The sequence below is a fragment of the Tiliqua scincoides genome, chromosome 3 (genome assembly GCF_035046505.1).
Source record: "Tiliqua scincoides isolate rTilSci1 chromosome 3, rTilSci1.hap2, whole genome shotgun sequence".
Lineage (NCBI taxonomy): Eukaryota > Metazoa > Chordata > Lepidosauria > Squamata > Scincidae > Tiliqua > Tiliqua scincoides.
Window position 1 is genome coordinate 157,591,791 of NC_089823.1, and position 22,074 is coordinate 157,613,864.

At 43.0% G+C, this 22,074-nt stretch overlaps 1 protein-coding gene across 6 annotated transcripts in view; it reads left to right on the plus strand.

Annotated features, from left to right (window-relative positions):
- Positions 1 to 14,318, plus strand: part of PCDH15 (protocadherin related 15) — a 455,608-nt gene extending 441,290 nt beyond the window's left edge. For 3 of the 6 annotated variants that reach the window (XM_066618750.1, XM_066618749.1, XM_066618755.1), the window contains 3 exons: positions 2,133 to 2,206; positions 5,516 to 5,651; positions 11,675 to 14,318. In XM_066618750.1, coding sequence (XP_066474847.1) covers positions 2,133 to 2,206; positions 5,516 to 5,651; positions 11,675 to 12,226 — 762 coding nt within the window. In that variant the 3' untranslated portion in view covers positions 12,227 to 14,318. The remainder of the gene's footprint in view (positions 1 to 2,132; positions 2,207 to 5,515; positions 5,652 to 11,674) is intronic. The other 3 variants (XM_066618751.1, XM_066618753.1, XM_066618754.1) reach the window with 3 other exon arrangements.
- The last annotated feature ends 7,756 nt before the right edge of the window (positions 14,319 to 22,074 follow it).

Below are 22,074 nucleotides of genomic sequence, written 5' to 3' on the forward strand. Positions count from 1 at the left end.
CATCGAAGACAACAGTGCCCTTCATGTCCTTGTGGAAAGATCTGATGATGCTGAGGAGCCTGGGTGGACATCCAATCTTGGGGAGAATCTTGAAGAGGCCGTCTCTGCTGACCAGGTCGAAAGCCTTTGTGAGATCTATGAAGGCTATAAAGAGTGGCTGTCGTTGTTCCCTGCATTTCTCCTGCAGTTGTCTAAGGGAGAATACCATATCAGTGGTGGACCTGTTGGCTCGGAATCCACACTGCGATTCTGGATAGACGCTCTCTGCAAGTACCTGGAGCCTCTTTAGTATCGACTCATATGAGTGTCGACTCATATCAAGCAAATATTCCAGCTTTTGTTGTATTAAATTTTCCTAATCTGTTCCTGATGAATCCATAATTTTTCCCTTGCAGTTTTCTTTTAGTCCACTAGATGTCATAGGCAATCTCTTTGCTATGGAATGGAAACATTTAACTTCCCACATAGTTCCAATAGTCGACTCACCACTCAGTGACAAGAAGTCCTTCCACAATCAAAATAATCCAACATCCAACAAAATTTATATCACATACAGGGTTGCAGATTTGTAGATTTATATTGATAAAATTATACTCCATATAGTGCCAAAAACTCAAATGTCTCTTTTCAGATTTAAAAACCAATGGTGAGGTGGAAGAATCCTCCCTCCCTTTCTCTTTTTCCCAAAGTCAGTTGTTTAAAGCTGGAATTTGCATAACACAAACAGCACTTACTTTGTTCTTCCAAGTATCTTCTTTCATTAGATGGTATCTATTCAGTAGATGGTATCTCCACAGGGGTTTCTCAGTTAGTCTGATTTGCACGTTTCCTCCCCCACTGCTTTGAAAGGCCAACTCCTGAGAAGCAAGCCCCCGGACTGAGCTCCAACCTACTCAGGTATACCGTCAGGATGACAAAGCCTCTCCTGGCAAAGTCATCGGATCTCCTAGATCCGCAGATTAGAGGTGACAAACAGAGCTCCGAAAATCGTGCCTGTCCAACTCACTGCATTCGCCCCGCCCCACTGCCCCAGATATCTGACAAGTCTGTTATGCCTCTGTTTATGCACCACTATCAAAATACCCTTTGTGCTCTGATCCCCATCCATATAGAGTACTGAATGTGCAGTTGCTTCATTTATGTTAACAGAGGGGGAAGTTGTACATATGCAATGAGCTTCCAACAACCTTTAAATGAATGTAGAAGGTGTCTTCATGTGTGTGTTGGGATTCCTATAAGGGCCAAGCAAATAACTGTATCAGGCAAAAGGGGGTGGCTCAGTTTCATTAATTTCCATGGGCATTTTGCAGTTGACTTCAGTTGACAAGTGCATTGTAGACTACAAGCTGAATCTTGTGTATGATCTACTGAAAACTGTATGAAAGTAATATTTGGAAGTACATACAAGGTTAGTGGCCATGAAACAGTTCAGTTTGCACATTCTTGACACTGTTGATTAGTTTCTTCCAGTGTAGTAGCATTCTTAATAAACTATACAACACTTTAAGTCATACTGTATAATTACATGTTCTGTGTAGTTGTGTACATATAAAGGGTGCTGTGACTAAATTGATTTGTCTCTTTTGTCAGTTGTATTTATTTGTCAAAATTGAAAAAATGATGGGTTTGGAAAGCAAGATCTAGCTATGTATTCTGAGAAATTTTACACTATATTCAGGGTAATTCCATTTTGCCAAAGAATATGGTATATAAAGCACAATAACAAAAAGCTTTTTTTAAAACCCAGCTTTAGCATGAATGCACCCCATCTATCAAATGGAACCTTTTGTAAGTCTGAATAGACTTAGAGACACATTCCTAAAAAGCATGGGAAGGTCTCATTGACCTGGTGTTAACCGGAGTGCTAACTGAGGATGCACAGCAGTATTTTCAGTACCACTGAAGAACTTTCATTTCTCCCACATCTGAGTGCTAGCACTAAGGGGAGAAAACTCCCTGAGGAACATTGTAGTATCATTTTCCAATGAAAAAGTAGATAAAAAGATGCTGCAGCTTTTATCTTTTTCTTCTTCTCATACCTATTTTGACTTATTCTAGTCAGCGTTCCAAATATCACCAGTATGTGTATTTGTGTATTCCTGCTGAATTTTCTTTTTATTCCAACTTAACAGGAACTTTCTATGGAATCTGGTATCGACCCTGGCCAAGAGTACTATGGGCAAGATTACTACAGTTATGAACATGGGTATTATTCATTCTGTATTTTCTGTATGTTGTGACAAATCACACATCTGAGATTAACGGCCCAGTCCTATCTCCCACCAGCTGACAGAGAATGTGCTGCATGCTACTGGGGGAGGGGGCGACCAGGCAGCCTGAGAGAGATAAGTAAAAGATTGTTTTCTTATCTCTCCATAGGCCTCGTGGCTTCCAGTGGGTCTCCTCAAACCTGTGCCAGCTATATTGCTGACATAAATCTGAAGAGAGGAAGGGGACAGGTCTGGGACAAGAAAGGGGCATGGGATCTGGCATGTGTGGTGGCTGCTGAGATCCTCCCCGCCCTGCCCTCAAACCAACCCCTGGGTTTGGACAACTCCCAACCCCAAACAACCCACCGATCATTCGTGCCAGCTCCTGCCACCACCTTACCTGCTCAGGTTCAGCCAGGGTGGACCTTTGGCATGTGCAGGGAGCTACCAGCCATTTCTTCTAGTGGCTTTTTTATGTTTGCCAGCGGTGTGCCATTTATAACATGCTATCACCATGCCATCATAAATGGCAGATAGGACTGGGCCACAAGGAATCTAAACATCAACAAAAGCAAACCTTCTCTTTTGGGACTTGGTGTAAAACATTAAGGGTGCGATTCCACCCTGTGCTGGAACAGGCAAGCCAGGAGACTTGCGCTGTATCCAACGCAGGATAGAGACCAAAAGCAATTCAGCCAGAGGCAAGAGGAAACTTTTCCTCTTACCTCTGGGAAAGGCGCCCTTTCCCCTATGGGTCTCCTTGGACTTGTGCCACTTCTTGAGGTGGCACAAATCCGAGGAGAGTGGAGCAGCTTGAAGCCACCTGCCCGCTCCCTGCCCGGCCCCTGGGGCCGCCTGCCCCCTCCCACCCAGGAATGCCCCCCTCCCCATCCCTGCCTACCTCAGAGACTTGTGTCAGCCTAGTTGGGCTGACGCAAGCCTCCGTGCCTCCGCCGGCACGGAGGCTTGTTCCAGCCTCCACAAGGCAGTGCTCCTCTGCACGCCAGCCTAGCCAATTCCTGAGGAGACGCAAACATGCCTTACGGCACATTTGCAACAATCCTGGGGACTTGTGTTGGCCCGCAACAGACTTGTGCCGGCCCAAGTCAAGGGCTGGATTGGGCCCTAAATTATTATTCTGTTATTGTTTTCTTATGGCCCAATCCTACCTGCTATTTATGCCAGTGGAATGCACATTCTACTAGCGTAAACAGCTTTATGGCCATCGCAAATGTGACTGGGTCAGTGTGAAGGGCCTGACCACTGCTGCAAGTGGCCAGGTCCATGCAAAGATGGATACTAGATGTGCTGGTGTAGGTAAGCTGGCATAGGTGTTGGAGGGTGGTGAGGAGGGGATTGAATGGGGTGGGCAGAATGGGGAGGTCCAGAGCAGGGAGGATGACAGATTGGGCCTGAGAGGGGGTGGGTTCGGCAGCAGCACGCACCAAATTCTGACCCCTGATCCACCTTCACAGATCAACTTGGATTTATGCTAGTGATTGAGGTGGCACAGGTCGAAGTTGATCCATAGTGGCTCCAGGACAAGCAAACTAACATTCCCCTACCTCAAAGAGGCCTCCAGTGGTCAAGACTTCCTCTCAGAATACAGCAGTAGCTATGCTAGCACCACTGCATGAGTTACTTAGGATTGGGCTGTTAATCTACAGGTTTTTCTATATTCAGAATTCCATACGCATTTAAAGCCCTGAACCCCAAGGTTCCACTAACCCATCATTCATAAGAATGGACTAAAGCAAACAAACAGAAACCCATGAAGTGCTCCAAATTTGGAGTTTAAATTTTACAGTGTGGCCCCCTGAATCCGCAGATCTAGCATCTATGAATTTGACTCACTGAGGATGCCATGGATATGGGGGGAAAGCCACTTCTGGTTTACTCATTGACCAGAAGTGGCTTTCTGATGCCTCTGATAGATCTTCTAAGGCCCACTGAGGCCTTCATGGGCCTCTGCAGGCCTCAGAAGGCCTCTCGGAGACCTCAGAAAGCCCCTTCCAGTTTGGTCATGGAGGCCTCTGTGGGCTCAGAAGGCCTCCCTGGGGCCTCTGAAAGCCACTTCTGGTTTGCTTGTGAAACCGAAGTGGTCAGGATTTGCGTATCCACAGATTCCCATATCTGCAGGGGACCCTGGAACAGATCCCCCATGGATAAAAATGGAATATATCCTGTTCATACAGTATAATGTGAGAGCTTCAAAAGTCCTCTTATCCCAAATACTTGTTTCTTAAACGGTAATGAAAAAATGGTATAAACAACCTGACACAAACCTGGCTGGGTGTCAGGTGTGTATAATTAGAGCTCAGATTACTATTGTGTCAGCAGCAAAAACATTTGTGTCGTAGTCTTGATCTGAAATTAACAGGTTTATTATTTAGAAGTTAGAACTAGGATTTATTTATTTATTTGTGTTGAGTATTTATATCTCATCACTTTTCTGCTTCCAAGAAAGCACACTGTAGGGTAGTTATTATTATTTATGTTTGACAAATAATTGTGCTTAGTCATATCCTGACCCCCTTCCTGCACCAACATGAGCCTCCTCAACTCTGCATCCACTCAGTAGTGGGTGCAGATCCTAGGAGACCCATTGGGGCCATCTGTGTCTTACATGGGTTAAGGGAGCATAAGTTCCCTTATCCCAAGGAGACCTCGTGCTGCTTCCGAGCCCCACTGGATGCAGTAGTCACCATTTCGACACTGCTGCAGCCCTGGGTGCTGGGAAGCATTGGATTGGGCTGTGAGTGAGGGGCATGTTGTGTTCACCTTCACGTTTAATAGCCTGGTATGTGGACCAGTGGAGGGTATTATCTGAAGTTACCTGTTTCTTCGTCTCCACCATCACCAAGTCAAATATCTGGAAGATATTTTATAGGGAACAGGAGGTTATCTGCAAAAGGCCAAAAGCATGTGGGATAGGCACTTTGAATTTTCAAGCATAAAGCTATCTAGAACAGTGATCTTCAAGCGTTTTCATCTCATGGCACTCTGACAAGACACTAAAATTGTCAAGGCACACCTTCAGTTTTTTGACAATTGACAAGGCACACCATGCTGCTGGTGGAGCACTCACATCTCTACTAAGAAATGACTCCCAACTCCCATGGCACACCTGTGGACCATTGCTGATCTAGAATATGCAAGCATTCAAATTACAGAGGCCAAGATAAGATAAGATAAGATAAGATAAGATAAGATAAGATAAGATAAGGGCTGTTGTGTGCTTGTGACTGCACTCAATCCACATGTATACAAACATAGAGGATGTCTGTACCTGGATGTTTTCCCAGGTACGAATTGCCTCAATACGGAAGTCGGCGCCGATTGTTGTCTCCTTCTGGAATGTATGATGAGTATGGTGAAGTTGTGGTGGAAGGTGATGGCGGTTACTATTACAGTCCACAAGGACCAACAGCAGAAGCTGAGGTATGGTTTTGTTTTTTTTGCCAATTCCATAATTTTTCTTTCTCAATACTCTGCTCTTACCCAAGGCTATTAATACTTTTACAAAAAGTATACAAAATCAGTCAACAACATTTGTACTCTAAAGCTATTGTACTCTAAAACTCTATTGTTTTACTATAAAACAATGTACAATACATAAAATAGTATTAAACTATTTGTACTCTAAAACTTAAGCAAAAAAGCAAAACAGAAGAATACTGTAGTGTAAGTTTCTAATGAGTCAAATTCTCTTATTTAAAGGCAGAGTTAAAGCACAGTAGGCTCTCAAAGGGGAATCAGATATAATCCTGGATTATTTGACACCTAACCTGTTGTGAGGTCATCTGGGTGTAAATGGGAAGCAGGAGAAAAAAGGAAATTAATCTAATTTATTCCATTTTTGGATGAATGCGCCAGAACAAGTCAGTGCTGACCTCTCTATGGGACAGTAAGCAGTTGATTAACAGATATCTCAGTCCCAGGAGTTATAGCCATTCATTCTTTGCTTACATTCTTCCCTATAGGCACACCATGGGCTAGGCTGGATCTTGTAGCATGAGTAAGGCGCTATTGATTCTTTGCCAATACAGTGTGGCTGTGGCTGTGTTTCAACTCCAAATCACAGCAATCACATATTGGTGTCACCCAGCTCATGCTTCCCACACCAGTTTGAGTCTCCCTCGGTGGCGGATGTCAATGCGCTAAGTAAATCCACAGTCCAATACTCGGGAACTTAACTTTAATGTAACTGCCCCCAGAAAAGTGAAGAAGGAGGGAGGTTTGGTGGCAGTCTTATCACATCAGGAACTTATGTGTTGAACCTAAGGAAGAAAGTGTTCAAAGGTTTCCGTGTTTGGTTTTTTTGGTTTTTGATTGTGACTCTTCTAGTCATTTTCAGCTCTCTAGCACCCTCTAGTGGCCACAGTGATCATTTAAAAGCCTTTTTATTGTAATAAATGATAGTTTATTATAATATAACTTGTGCATATCTGAAAGCCTGTCCTACAGTATAAGCCATCAAGATGGTTTGAAAGAAATAGATTCCAATTAGATTCCAATAGATACGTTCCAATTATTTTGCCATAGAATTGTCTGATGGACATAGATGTAGTAAATCCCAAACATTTTGCCATAGAATTGTCACTACCTCCAATGCAAGCCTTACAAAGATGGCCAGAAGCTGGGACTTCACATCCTTTACGAGAAATAATGCTTATCTGCTACAACTGCACAGCTTGTTGCAAAACTGAATGGTTGATAAGGGAGGTAGCAGTTGCTACATGACAGAGCAAGGCAGGGAAGCAGAATCTCAAACAAATGTAACTGCAAGCTACAGTTTAGTATAATTCTCAGCTCCTTTAGTCATTCTTTAGATATTTCCAGACTTATTGTAAAGATGTATAATCAATTTGCTTACCCTGATTCTACATAAATCCTGAATAGTAACTCTAATTCTCCATTTTTTTTCTTGCCGCAATTATTCTAGGATAGCAAGTTTTTATACTAACCCTTCTTCCAAAACTAAAATACAGTTCAATGTTTATAATTTGCAGAGGATGAGACCACGTGCAGTTCCTCCGGGCAGAGGTGTCATCCCAAGGCCAAGGGCTCCACTAGCTATTAGTGCTGTAGATGAAGGGAGGGCTAGAAGAGAAAGTCCCAGTCAGGGAAAAAGGAAACTCAAAGCAGTTATGCAGCTGAGCCGAATTGCAGTTAGTGCCCACAGGCCAGGGACAGCAGAGGCTGCACCTTCTCCATGGAAGAAGGCAAAGATATTCCCAATGATGCTACAGAAAGTAAAAGGCAAAGATGCTGATTATGACAAGCTCATGGCAGCCCGCCAGGTGGATGGAGAAGACAGCATGGTCATTAAGGGGAGCTATTTCCAGAAAACAGCAGGTGACAGGCCATCAGCAAAGAAGCTTGACCGTGCACTGAAGCACATTAGTGTCTCCAAGAAAATTCAGAAGCCCCCTGTATCTGAGGAGATCAGTGAATCAGATTCAAAGTCAGGAATTTCCATTAGTGTTACAACAGAAAGTGAGGCGGTCACAGAAGACAGTGACTATGTGAAGAAAAAGAGGAGGAGGAGACCATCTTCCTCCAGCGCAGAGTCATCTGCAGGTAGTACCTCTGCATCTCAGTCAGATAAGGATTATTTGAAAGTGACCCTGGATGAAACCACTGAAAGCACCGTGGACTCCGACGAGGAAAATGGAGATTCAGATTCTTCTGGATCCACATCAAGTAGTAGCTCAGAAGAGGAATCATCTGATTCTCAAAGCAAAGTGTCTGACACCGAGGAAGATGATACAGAGTCAAAGATGTCAACATCAGCAATAAGTTCCGTCAGCACTGATGTCACCCCTAAATCACAGACCGACAAGAGCTCTAGATCCGATATTAAGGACCAATCATCCACAGCAGGAAGTGAATTAGAGGACACAGTAGAAGAATTATCAGATGAAGGACCTCCATCTGCTGCAGAAGAAGAGGAGCTAGGTGAAAATGAAGCTTCGTCCACCAACGATAAAACTGCTTCCAGCACACAGAAGGATACTAGTGAAGGAGAGACTGAACTGTCCGATCATGGCACAGAAGGAATTACAGAAAGTGCAGCCTCAGAGTCAGAAACTCCTAGTGATTTAACATCCTTTTAACAAACAAAAGGGAACCGTAGGTAGACGGCTTGCAGTGAGGTGTGGTCTGGTTTGCTGTGTCCGCTCTGTGTGCTTATTCAAAGTGAGAAAACATGTTGTCAGTCTTGGAATAACAAACAAGGAGTGTCTGATTTGAAAGCCAGTCAGTACTCTCAGACATTCTAAAGAAACATTTCATAGAATGTTAGGGATGTAGAAGGTCATGTAGTCCAACCCCCGCCACCACTCAGTGCAGGTGACTACAGCATCCTTTTGGTAATCCATTAGTCATCCATTTGGTAAAAGACAGCTTAGGGGCTCTTATCTTGCTGGCTTAAGGAACTTCCAGTATTTGGATACACACAAGTACTGTTGGATATAATACAGCAATGCAGATGAGGACTGCTATGGACTCAAGGTTCATAACAAGATTTTTATTCTTAGTATCATTTTATTTTTTTGCAGCCAGATTTGTTAATGAAAAGTTAGGGCCCAATCCTATACAATTTTCCAGCACCGGTCCAGTCGCAATGCAGTTCCAAGACCAGGGAACAAATGTTCCCATATCTCAAGGAGGCCTCTGTGACTGTCTCCCCACCACGGGATGCAGCGCATGCTCCATTGGTACAGTTGCACTGGCACTGGAAAAATGGATCAGATTGGGCCCTTAATCTGCAGACCAGACTTTTATGTAAAGTTTAATTTTCAGGGATGGTTGACTCAACACTATCGCAAGTGATTTTTGATCACAAGTGATTTTTGAGCATTCAGCACTTGCTGCTTGTATGATGCAATCAGTTGGTTATGTTTGATGTGATGTGAGCTGATGTGAACTGTGTTGTTTGATCTATGATGGTTCATGCACATGGCGATTGAGGACTTGATGCTGTGGCATCATCAAGCAATATGCATGCATGTATTGACTAGCTCAGAATCCTTTCCAAAAATTGGGGAATTTTTCTCTTTCGCCATGGTACGTTCTGCATTTTCTCAAGATGCTTGTACCTTAGATAGCAACTCTTTTCATTGTAGCACAGTTAGTTTTTATATTCTGTGCCATCATTGCTAGTTACCAAAGTGCATGTAAGCTGTGCCTTAACTAGACTGAGGATTTTCTAAATTAAATTTACATGATTAGTGCTCACACTAGGAAAAAAATATACAGTGGTGCCTCGCAAGACGAAATTAATTCGTTCCGCAAGTCGTTTCGTATTGCGAAAATTTCGTCTTGCGAAGCGCGGTTTCCCATAGGAATGCATTGAAATTTAATTAATGCGTTCCTATGGGCAAAAAAAGTCAGAACAAAGTCAAATTTGGTTTACAAAGTGTTTATTAAGTGCTCTTTAAAGGCATACATACTGTACAGAGGATTTCAAAAATTTCAAGCACAAAACTTCAACTTTTTAATTTTAAAAATTCGTCTTGCGAAGCACGGCATAGAAAAATTCGTCTTGCGAGTCACCAGAAAAAATCGCAAAAACGCTTTCGTCTTGCGAGTTTTTAGGTGTGCGAGGCATTCGTCTTGCGAGGCACCACTGTATAATGAATTTATTTAGAATCCGTTGCTATAATATTTGGCTACCACAATCTAAATTTTGGGTTTGTAAATGCAATTACTTTGTGAAATTACGTGTACATACTAGAGCTTCATGCTGTGAGAGATTATGAAAAGACAATTAGGATTTTTTGTGTTTTATTTCTCTTCCTTAACAGCAATAGGCATAGCCAGCATTTGCTTCAGAAATAAAGACTGATGAGTTCCAAAATACCACTGCCTTTGTCATAATGAGTACTATGAAGCAGAAATGTCAAGTGCTCTTCATGAGCCTGACATTAAAGCACAGTACTTGGAATAATTAATTCCAGAAGGGAGCGATAATGTTGTTTCAAATATTTACTCGGTGAGCAGGCATACAATCCCAGTTGTTGCTATCTAAGGCGAGTTCATCTGCTTGTGTTTCGAGTGTGACAACTTTGATACTTTGGTTGTTTTGCATGGTTCAGCTATGGCTGGTAAAACAGTCTTATGTAAATTCAGTATCAGATAAAGGAGGTAAGCGTATCCAGTGATAAGACACCATTTGTAAGCTACTACCTTGACTGAATGAATGTCAGAGTCAAGTGAATCACAGGCTGCAGGAGGCACTCCCAGAAAAAGTCACAGCCACCTGCAATTTCCTTGCAGCTGTGAATTAGTGATTGCTGCTCCATGGCTTATCAGGTCAAACAGGCCATCCTAAGTCACTCCACTTCTCTGCAGTCACTGCTGATAACATCACACCATCTTCCAGGGAGATACCCCTAGTTATTTTGTTGTCTTCCTGTACTTGAATCCACTCATTCTGTAGCAATGCTAACTAATGTAAATTCAAATCCAAGCTAAAGAATATTAACATGAAATAACTCTGACTGCAATCCTATATGCACTTTCCTGTGACTTTCCTGGGAGTAAGCCCCATTGAACACAATTGGATTTAATTCTAATGCATAGGATTGTGCCCTAAGTCCATTCTAGAAATGACATGCAATGGATATTCTATAGCAGGGGTGCCCAAACCCTGGCCCAGAGGCCATTTGCGGCCCTCGGGACCCCCAATTCGGCCAGCGGGGAGCCCCAGTCTCCAATGAGTCTCTGGCCCAGCTCTGGAGACTTGCTGGAGCCTGTGCTGGCCTGACACGACTGCTCTCAGTGTGAGGTTGACTGTTTGACCTCTTGTGTGAGCTGCAGGCCAAGGGCTCCCTCCATTGCTTGCTGTTTCACATCTGTGAAGCAGCAGAGGCAGGGAAGGAAAGGCCAGCCTTGCTTTGTACAAGGCCTTTTATAGGCCTTGAGCTATCGCAAAACCTTCATTCATTCATATAAGTTCTACCTCTAATATATTCATTTATGTAAATTTATTCAAATTCATTTAAATGTTAAATGTAAATTAATTCTTTTTTCCCTCCCCCAACACAGTGTCAGAGAGATGATGTGGCCCTCCTGCCAAAAAGTTTGGACACCCCTATTCTACAGGGAAGGAATTAAGAATTTCAGTTCAATTTCATTCCAATCTGTGACACTCTGAGAAACAGATTCTAGTTATTTCCTTTCTCTTCTATTGTCAGGAATAAAGCACCGCAGACACTCACCTATAAGTTGACCCCACAGATAAGTCGAGGGCAGGTCTTGAGCCAGCAATCATGGAATTTTCTATGACCCTCAGATAAGTCGGGGGTTAAACTTAGGGGGGTTTCTGACTATAGTTTTGTCTGATTTTACCCGAGGCCAGATCCTGAAAAATAACCTACCACTAATTGTTACCTAAGAACTGTAGTCTCTAATTTATTAAAAACATAGTAATTCTGTCTTTCTGTCTTATCACACAGTGGGCCAGGAAGAAAAGGATCAAGTTGGTAACTGATCCAGAGTATGAGACCAGTTCAACTGGAGAAGACAGCGCTCCCGAAAGCCAGAGGAATCGTCTCAGCAATCCCAGCATTCAAACAAATATCAATGGCAACATCTACATTGCCCAAAATGGGTCAGTTATTAGAACCCGCCGAAGTTGCCTCTCAAACAATTTAAAGGTCACATCCCCCGTGAGGCTGGGGAAACATTTCAAGAAACTCGATAAGTTAGCAGTGACACACGAAGAGAATGTCCCACTGAACACATTTTCCACAGGGACATCATCTAGTGACAAACTGAACACAAGACCATGTAGTGTTTCCTTTGCATCCTCTGCTATGGACGCAGAGAACATGGCAACAAAGTCAGGGGGCAACAGATTGAAAAGCACAGAAGAGCAGGAGTCCATTGTTGACAATGAGGACATCAAGGAGCCTTTGGAATTACCCAGTGATCACACTCAGTCAGATGATGAAGAACTCTGGATGGGTCCTTGGAACAACCTTCACATACCAATGACAAAACTGTGACCTCTCTTTTTCATTTTAATTTTTACTCCCATTTATAATAAAAAATACACTTTTTATCGTCACCTGGAAAAAACAAAAAAACCGTATAAACTTTGTATCGTGCACATAAGTTGTATACTTTGAACAAATGCTTTAAAGTAAAACAAAAACAAAACAAAAAACCCCAGAGAATTTGCACTCACATTTGTACCAATTAATTGTTCTCCCCAACCACTCTTTTTTGACAGGCTCCGAATTCACTAAACAAATATTCATTAAAATGGACTAGTTTTGTTGGCTCTGGAGTTATTGCTTAATAATAATCAAACCACTGCTTGAAATTCCTCTTTTCAGTGTTTATAGCTTAAAAGATGACACTCATCCACTTGTCTGACTTGTCGGTGAAGCACATTGAAGCTGAATCTCCCAATGTGTAGATTACTATTTCAACCTACAAACATGCACCCAGTTGCCACTCCTACACATTTGACTTATCTGATCTAACTTCTTTTCAAACTGTGATCCAGCCTGCTTTCTGCCTACCAATTAATCACTCATCCTTGATAAATTCAATGGCGATACACTGCAAAAAGCCAGCCCTATGTTGGATGAACCAAGGCTATTTTTCGTCTTGCCTAGATTTAGTCTTCATTTGAAGATTACCAATTATAAAGAAAATCACTAGCTGCCTTGGAAATGAGTTCCATTTTAAAATGTGCCTTGTTTCTAATGAGAATTTATTCATTTCCAGATCTTGTAGCCATTGGCTCTCCTTATGCCTTCTTCTGCAACCAAGAAGAGCCATTAAATGTATAGCCAATACTCCTTCCCACTGGTGGCTTAATCAAATATTCTGTTTGTAAACCATTATATTAATGATGATCTTCTTAAGATCCTTTACAGGTCTCAGCTAACTTTTGTAGCTCAGCTCTGTATTCCTTCTCATTTGTAACATCTTTTGAACACTATAGACTGCACTAGGGATAATGGATTCAAGTCTTCCGTTGAGCACCACAGGTGTTAAAAGCACTTTGCTGTTCCTGCCCACTTTATTGTTGATGCTTAAGCTTTGAATAGGACACTTTCACTAAGACCTTCTTAGGGTCATTTTGCATGGGCAGTTGACATGATGGAAAGAGGGTGGGCTGGATTCATGCAAGGTTCAGCACATCCTGATGCCACTGTGCAATCTGCTTAATCTGCACATATTGGTACCCTACATTTACAGTACAGTACTCCTAAAAACAGTAGGCTAACTGGAGGAGTTAGCTAAGCCAGTATCTTAGAGGTCTGACCAAGAAAACTGAAACAATAAAACAAATACTGACTTCTGAGAAACGTGTCAACTTCACATCCTTCCTCCAGATGCCTGATATCCTGCCCCTCACCTCCAGATTTTTCCAAGCTCTGACCTGACCCTGACACAGACTCTGCCCTGGCTCCACCCTTCCTCCAGAATTTATCCATTATGTCTCATCTACCAGAGTGGCAGTATTTATGTTTAAGTTAGCAAGCCTACTAATTAGTGGATGTAGTCGATGTGGCTCAAATTGTGAGCTGAATATGTGCTTGAACAATCCTATGGCTGCATCAGTGCATGCCAAATTATGTACAGATTGACTCAACTCACCCTCTCAACATACCAGCCTGGTTTAGATATGAGCTGTGTTTCTTAACTGCTTCCCAAAATATATCTCATCCTATGAATATGGGCTATGTTCTTTGTTCCTAAATGTGCAGCCTTTCAGATGCCTGTGGGGAAACACTGCAATGTTAGATGCTTATCAAATTGCTCAGTATAATTGCTCCTTTTATTATTTAACTGTTTCAGGCTCTATACATTTGCAGTATAATGTACTGCACAATACATTTGGTGTGCATTTTTAAAATCTCCCTTTTATAAAGAATGTTTATTGTACAAAGGGAACAATCCAGACCTCACAGCATTATAAATTTAGAAAGATCTCCAATGGATGAGATGGTCCCATAATGAAATTCTAAAGTTATAAAACTGGTTTAAGTGAAACAGGAATCAGGCCCCTGGTATCAGCAATATACTCATTATATAATGCAATAACCTCTATGTAGATGCATAGAATGGAAGATTAAAGATGATGCAAACTCATTTATAGCAGGGATGTTTGTGATAATTAATCTTGCTTTTTTATTCTTACTGGTAAAATCCTTCCCCCCCCTTGCATCAATTTTGTTTGTTTCTTTATAATATCCTTGTCTGCAGCTTTTATGATTAATCAATAATTCTTTACCTTATGGCAACAGCAGCCAGAATTAAAATGAGAATGAAGCAGGCACTTGAATGATATCAAATGACACAAAACGTAATCAGGCAATGAATGCAGATCCATATATTTTCAGCTACAGCTTGCCTGTGGGGCTAAAGAATACAAGATGGATCCCAGGCCACAAGGATTCCACATCAAACTGCAAAGACCAATGAACACTGAAACTGAAATGAGTTTAGTTTGTATTAAAAAAAAAATTGTCAAGGGCAAAATGGGAATATCAGAGAAATGTTGCATAAAGTGATATATATTATCAAGAAGACTTGGGATAGGAAATTGGCCTTTCACTTGCAACCCTCCCTATATTTTGGAACCCAACCTGGTGATGTTACGTATTTAATGACCACAATTAATACAGTCATTGTGCATGCAGAACAGGCAAGGAAGCTGCTGCATAACCAAACTGGCAGAATAGATCTACAGATTCATCTCCCACATGCACGAGGCATTGCCAATGTGGAAAAAGCTCTCTGTGGAGCTGCAGTATAGATTCCCAGCCTGACCCCTCCAAACTATCCACACCTTACTTCAGCAGGGAAAGCATATCCATATCAAAGTACAGCAGCAGTCTTTTGCAAACAGATTTCTCCAGCCTGAGTCCAGTGTTTGTACTTAAAAAAACAAAGTGAAAATCCTCGGTCTGTGTTGGGCTGCAATCCCTGTGATCATTTATGTGCCTTTAAATCCAGTATTTAATCTGAGCCTGAGCCCACCATGGTTTCGCCAGAGAGTCTGAACATGTGAAGTCAAAATAAAAACATAAATGCCTTTGAACATGAAGAGTGCCTTTCATTCACCACCGTGAATGCCTTATCCGGGACTGAGGAAAGGACAGAGTGAGGATTAAATCCAAGGGAAAATTAAGCAGGAAGATCTCTTTTACAACAGTTAAGCACTGAGATTACATTTCCATTACATTTATAAGACTGCACAACTGGTGGACACCAGCCATATATTGTGGCCTGCCAGCACATGGCAATCTCCAGGTTGACAAGCAGTCCAAGACAAGCAAAAAAAAAAAAAAAAAGGGAAGTTAATCAAATCCATGGTGAACCTTTAAAAAAAAGAAAAAAGGTACAAACTTCCATTAAATCAATCTGTATCCTTTCTCTGTGTGTCTAGTCTATTTGGTACTCTGTCCCTCCCTTGTCACTTCTTTTCTCTGTCTTGAATGCTTGGCTTCTTTTCCTTTTTCTCTTTCCTCTTGGCCCCCTGGCTTTATCCCTAGGGCAGTGGTTCTCAAAAGTTTTTAGCATCAGGACTCACTTTTTAAAAAGGCAATAAGTTGGGACCCACCAGAAGTGATCATTAACCTGGAAGTGATGTCATGGCTGGAAGTGACATCATCAATGAGGCTTCAAACCTAAGCCACAATCAACCAAAGGTCCCATTACACAGCATGTTCATGCTGTTATTTTGTATAGCTTGGAATTCGAGCATTCCAACTTGGAAGTCAAAGCAGAACACAGGCTTGGACCCTTCTCCAACCACACAGTCCTTCCCCCTTTCCAGCATCCCGTCTTTCCATCTATTCAGGGCAAAGTACCATGCCTGTCTTCCATCAGGAGCCCGCCCTACCCAGCAGCTCTGTACCCTGTATTTTCAGCTCTGAGCTAGGTACTATGTGAGCCATCTGAAATTGGCTCGCGACCCACAGTTTGAGAAACTCTGCCCTAGGTCTTCAGTATTCATATATTCCCTCCTTTTAACTTTTCCCTTTTCCTTTCTCCCAGCACCAAGATGACCAGCTGCAATGTAGAAGAAGGAATATTGGCAGGTTCAGCTTCTTAAACCTTTCCATGTTGAGCTGCACCTGCCAATATTCCCTCCTATTCAATGGTTAAAGATACACGCACTCTCTCCTCCATTGTATCTGGTCATCCTGCCTAGCACCTCCATTGACCTGTTCACAGCTCTGGTGGTGCACGTGTCTCCCTCCAAGCTTCTGCTTACTCTACTGATGTGGGACAGAGCAGATACTAATCTTCCTGCATGGAAACTATTCACCTTGCTATTTTACATAAGATCCAGCATGATAACAGGTAGAGCGCAGCCTTTTCTTTTCCTATTTAGGTAGCATGGGTAACTCATAGCATGGCTGCGCACACCATGCCAGCCTCATTTCTCTTAGAAACTGGAGCCGGTGTCAGAAGTGTGAGTTCTTTTCATGTGGCCCAGGCCTTGTCATGTTATCTTTGGAGTATTGTTATTTATGTAACTCCATCAATGTACATGACACTGCACCTAGAGTGCAAGGGCAGGTCCACGCCTGACAGGCTTACAAACATAAAGGAGACAATGGAACAGGGGATGAAGACTAAGCTCGTGCAATTGTTCCAGTTACATGTCCTTAAGCTTGTCCATCACCACCATGAAGGTGTGGTGCCAAAATCTTTGTGGAAGGGGGGGGGGTGTTAAGAAGGAATTAGAAAGCAGCAAGTGAGGCTCAGGGCACAGGAAGGAGTCACACTGCAGTGACTTCCATGCTGCCAAGATAACATGAGAAAGGTGTGTGCACGCGCAAGAAAGGACAAGCAGGACATCTGTATTTTCATTCTGTTCCGCCCATACTCTGCACAAGCTCTGTTGCCAAAGCCAATTAAGCTTGGTTAGCTGCACATGTTTCTCCAGATTGATACATCCAAGGCACCTGGACTCTTTTCTTACCTATTAGTTTTGTGTTGTGGCCTGTGGTAGAACTCTAGGGGTTTGTTATACAGGAGCCATTAATGTCTTGGCAGAGCTTCATGGCATGGGGCTTCCTGGTACATAAATAAATTGGGGCCTTCATAATTGAGAATGGATGTGGCTTGCAGCCTCTTTCTCTCCCAACCTCCCCGTGAGAGTGACTCATTGTCATTGTACAGCGTGTTTTGATTCTGGTTGTTTTCCCAGCATCCGAGAAATCCTTCTGTGCAATTTAAGTTTTAATTATGAAGCATACTCTGTGGAAATAATGTAATTCTGAAGAATTCGTATGCTTTGCAGGGTGATGGGGAATGAACCCTACTGAAGATGAGCAAAGGACCATATTAGCAAAAGCACTCTAAGTTGTACAATAATCGGGACAAAACTAGATCTGAATGGATGGCTGGATGTAATTTATCCCTGTGTCTGTCTCATTAAAAAAATAAAATGAGGAGGGGAATCTATTCTTTATTCTTTACATAAAATGGAGTGCACGGATGAGCAAAGCAAAACAATGCTCAGCGCTTACATTGGAAGTGATTCACATGCATGATTTTACGAAGATAATCCTTACAACAATTCTGCAAAGTGAGGATTACTACGTATCTCCTGAGGTGCTATATTGCAGCTGAGGCTGAAAGGGAGCAGCTTTCCTAAGACCACCAAGTGAATTCATGGCAGAGACATGATTCAGACTGCCAAAGTCCTACATCGGCATATTTCTGTTGCTTTAAGAAGTTTCCCCTCCCGGCTTGCTTTTGGAGCCAGTTCAGGAAGAAAACTGCACAGGGAAGGAAGGGCAACAGGTTTTATTTTCCTGACCTTTTTCACTGTATTTTTTATTCCAAGAGTAAAGTGTGACAGAATATTATTGTTAAAAGCAGTATGGAATGGCTGTAGCCCTTTTCATATGGTACCAAAGCGTATGTAGAACAAAGCATGGAACAGCCCTGGGGTTGTGTCATGCTAGCCCTGCCCTCACCCTGCAGGCATTGAATCTTTGCAGCAACAAAACCCTGAACTCATAGAAGGTGGGGATGGGGCTTTGCAGCCATGTCATCGACAGGGTGGGTAGTAGCCTTTCATATGTTGTTCTGCACCCTTTGGAGTAATGTATGAATGCAACTTGTTATTTGTCATGGTTGAACTGAGCCAGCTAGCAGCCATACTCACATGAACATGAGCTCCTAGGTCTGTTGTCTTCGCTGGGTGGAATGCATTAACCTGTGGTGTGCATGCGACCGCCCAGTCCGACCCACAACACAAGGTCCGGCTGGAGACCCTGGAAAATGCCAAGACACTGTTCAGGAATGGAGGGGTTAAGTTGATTTAACATCTCCCCCCCCACACACACACACACACTAAACAATCAATTGGCCATTTGTCAATAGTCCATTGCTATGACTTGGCTGACTATTCAGACTGTATTATTGTTGTTGTTGTTATACCACTTTTCAACCAAAAAAAGTTCACAAAGTGGTTTACAGACAAACTCAAGTGGTTTAATTACAAACAGTAATTAAATGGCTCCCAGCCCCCAAATTCTCACAATCCAAAAAAGTTGCAGAAGAGTAAAAATTTAAATTCAGTTCCCACAGTGGACTGCTGCCTACCAGCTGCAGTAGAGCAATTGCGAGGGCCTTCAAGTCCATGCCCCACCCTGACTTTGGGAGTGAGCAATGTAGCACACCATGGTCGTGCTCACTCCCAAGCCAATCAGTAACCATCAGCTTGCACAGTGAACATCACTCCTTGTCCCTGAGGCATGTTGGAATGGGGATTGGAAGGCTCTTGTCACATGGGAGAATAAATATCCTAAAAGCCGAATCCTATCTAAATTCTCCTGTCAAGGCAGCCGCGCCACCAGAGCATTCTCTGAGGGAGGTAGTCCCAGAGGTCTTCTCCAGTAAGGAAACATTTGTTCCCTTGCCCAGGGAGAATCAAGAATCTTCCACTTCTTGAATGAGTCTACTTGGACCTACACCTGCGATTTTGCTAGTGCAAGTTCAAATGGATCTGGGGATACACTATCAGTGGCAGCGCTGCCACTAATACCACCCTCTTCCCAGCCTTGGCATTCACCCCATCCATCCCGGTCTCTGCCCTGTTTCTCCCCTCCCTACCCCATTCTATCCACACCCCATGCCAGTTACCAATGCTGGGGCTCCTTAACAGGCTACTGGTGAGTGACCACAGTCGCTTATGATGGCAACCCAGCCTTTTGCGACTGCCATAAAGCACAATGCACTGTCAGAACATGAGTTCTGGCAGCACAGGGTGCCCAGAGGATTGGGCCATAAATCTTGGCAGGATCAGGAGGAAGGTGGGGCAGGACTAGGAGACAGAGTGGCCATATCATTTCTGTCAAGGCAATGGCTTGTCTCCAGCTGAGAATCTGGTCATGTTAAACTGGAGTACTCCGGGCTGGCTACATTTTACATCAGAAAACAGAAGCGACAATTCAGCAAAGTGGTTCTTTCATGCTGAACCTTCCATTTGCTTGCTAATGAATGATTCACAATCCATTTTTCTCTCCTGTCCTTACAGCCGACAGCCCTTTAAGGAGATGCACAATTTCACAACCTCAGCAAAAATTCCCCTCAGGTAATGCTGATGTAAAATATAGACTCTGGGTGACGCCTGATTGTTGGTGCTGAGGGCTTGAAAAGTAATTGTAGGAATTGGTACAAACTATTGCATCGCAATAAAGCTGCCAAACCTAAATAGCTTTTAGAATGTGGACTTTTCACAGGAACTGCCTAAGGGCTGGATTTATTCATACCATACAAATTGCATAAACACACAGCAAGGATGCCCAAGTTATTGTGTGAGTGGGCAAAGGACAGCTCCATGTTGCATCACGGACAACAGGCTGAGCTGCAATTTGGGACTTCTGGGGTTAAGTATTGCTTCTGCCATGAGACCTTTGGCAATGCTCAGCCTCAGCTGCCCTCCTGCAATATGGAGATAATCATACTTATGTACCTTGTAAGGATAACATCAAGAGAGTATATGCGAAGTGCATTTGGAGAGCGCTATGCAAAAGCAAGGCATGATTAATTCAGTCAAATGATTTTGTATCCCACTTTTCCCTTTGAATATTTAGCACGGGGAGAGTAATTTTTATTCAGCAACTGGAGAGTAACTGGCCCTCCTCACCCAACTGTGTCTTTTCTAGTGGCTGTCTGCTGGTGTTCTTTTGCGTCTTTTTAGATTGTGAGCCCATTGGGGACAGGGAGCCATTAGTTAAACCACTTTGTGAACTTTTCATTGAAAAGCGATATATAAAGACTGTTATTATTATTAATAATAATAATAATATCATCTAAGGGCGCAATCTTGCCCTTCACTTGGACCGATGCAAGTCCCTTGCACTGTAAGGCACTTTTGTGCCACTTTCTGGGGAGATAGGTTGACACATGGGCATGTGCTGGCCTCCCTGCGCTGACACAGGCCCTGGAGGAAGGGTAAGTTGTGTTGCCTGAGCTTAGCCGATGCATGGGTCTGGGGAGGAGGCAGGAGGGACGTGTTTTGGAGCGAGGGAGCAGGTGGCGGGCATTCCAGGGGGTGGGCATGTGGGTAGGGAATAGGAGGTGGGGCCAAGATCCAGTGGTTATGCTGGATCCTGACCCCATTCCCAGGCAGCATGCTGCTGTTCCGGGCTGCTTGGATCTAAGCCACATTGTCAGGGGCCACTGCAGTGTGACACGGGGTAAAGGGAAAGGCTTCTCCTTGCCTCGAGCTGTGCAGCTTTTGGCCCTAAACTTGCCCTGTATGCAGTGCAGGCCCACTGGCCTGCCTGCTTCCCACACACGTTAGGATTGTACCCTAAAGTCCCCATATTGGAGCAATTAAAAAGCATTCCTTTGTTTCTGAAAATGCTTTTTTAATGCCTTAAAACCAATTACTTTCAATTCTTCCCCAAATGATATCCAGAAAGATGGGAAAGTCAGAGTGTTGCAAGGTATTAAAAAGCAAGACTCAGTACTCAAGGGTGATTGTTTGCAAGCTTTATTTCATTGCCAGCAACGGGCATCTCATGGGACTAATGTCCAAAGCATTGAGAGCAAGTATCAGTGTTAACCAGACTCTTTATAACATTCTGGGTTCTTTGTTTGAAGATTTGAACTTCCCATTGGCTGAAGTTTGACATCATAGATGGGGCCAACTCTTAATAGGCTGTAGATAGCCTTAGAGACACTTGATAGGTAAGCTTCAAGTTACAGGTTTCCAAATAAGGTAAAATTAAACATATTGTATTACAAAGTTTTCAAGAACCAGCAGGGGATGCTATAACATTATTTTATCCAGGACTGTCCCTCTTGGCAGAACTTCAAACCCATTTCTTGGCATACATTCCCTTCAGACTCTTAGGATGGCCTTACTTGAGTCACCTGTCTTATCTCTGCTGCATTCCTTCTCCTGGCTTTAGCAAAACACTGTGGGGCCATCTGCCAACCTCTGCGAGGCAAAGTCCTTTAAACTTCCTTTAATAGTTGCACTCTGTGTCTTAATTCTATTTGTGACCAGTTACTTTGAGTACATTTAAGGGGTAGAGTAGTGTATATCCTTGCTAAGAAGTGTGGTTGCCTAGCACCTGCTAAAGTGTAAGGCTTCAGCCAACTTCTTGTGATTCTCTTGAACTTTTCAAGTAACTTTTGCTCCCCTGTGGTTTGCCTCTATTTCTGTTGCAATTCAAACAAAGAGACTAAAAGCAGAAGTTTTCTGATTCTCACGAAGGCTCTTGTTTATCCAATTAAAATGTGTACGGTCTTCTAAATTTGTCTCTTGCAGGTGTCTGTGGTTAGCTGGCTAGACACTATATTAGTTTGCCAAGAAGCATTGCCAACTGATAAGCCAGCAGCTAAAACTTACTTC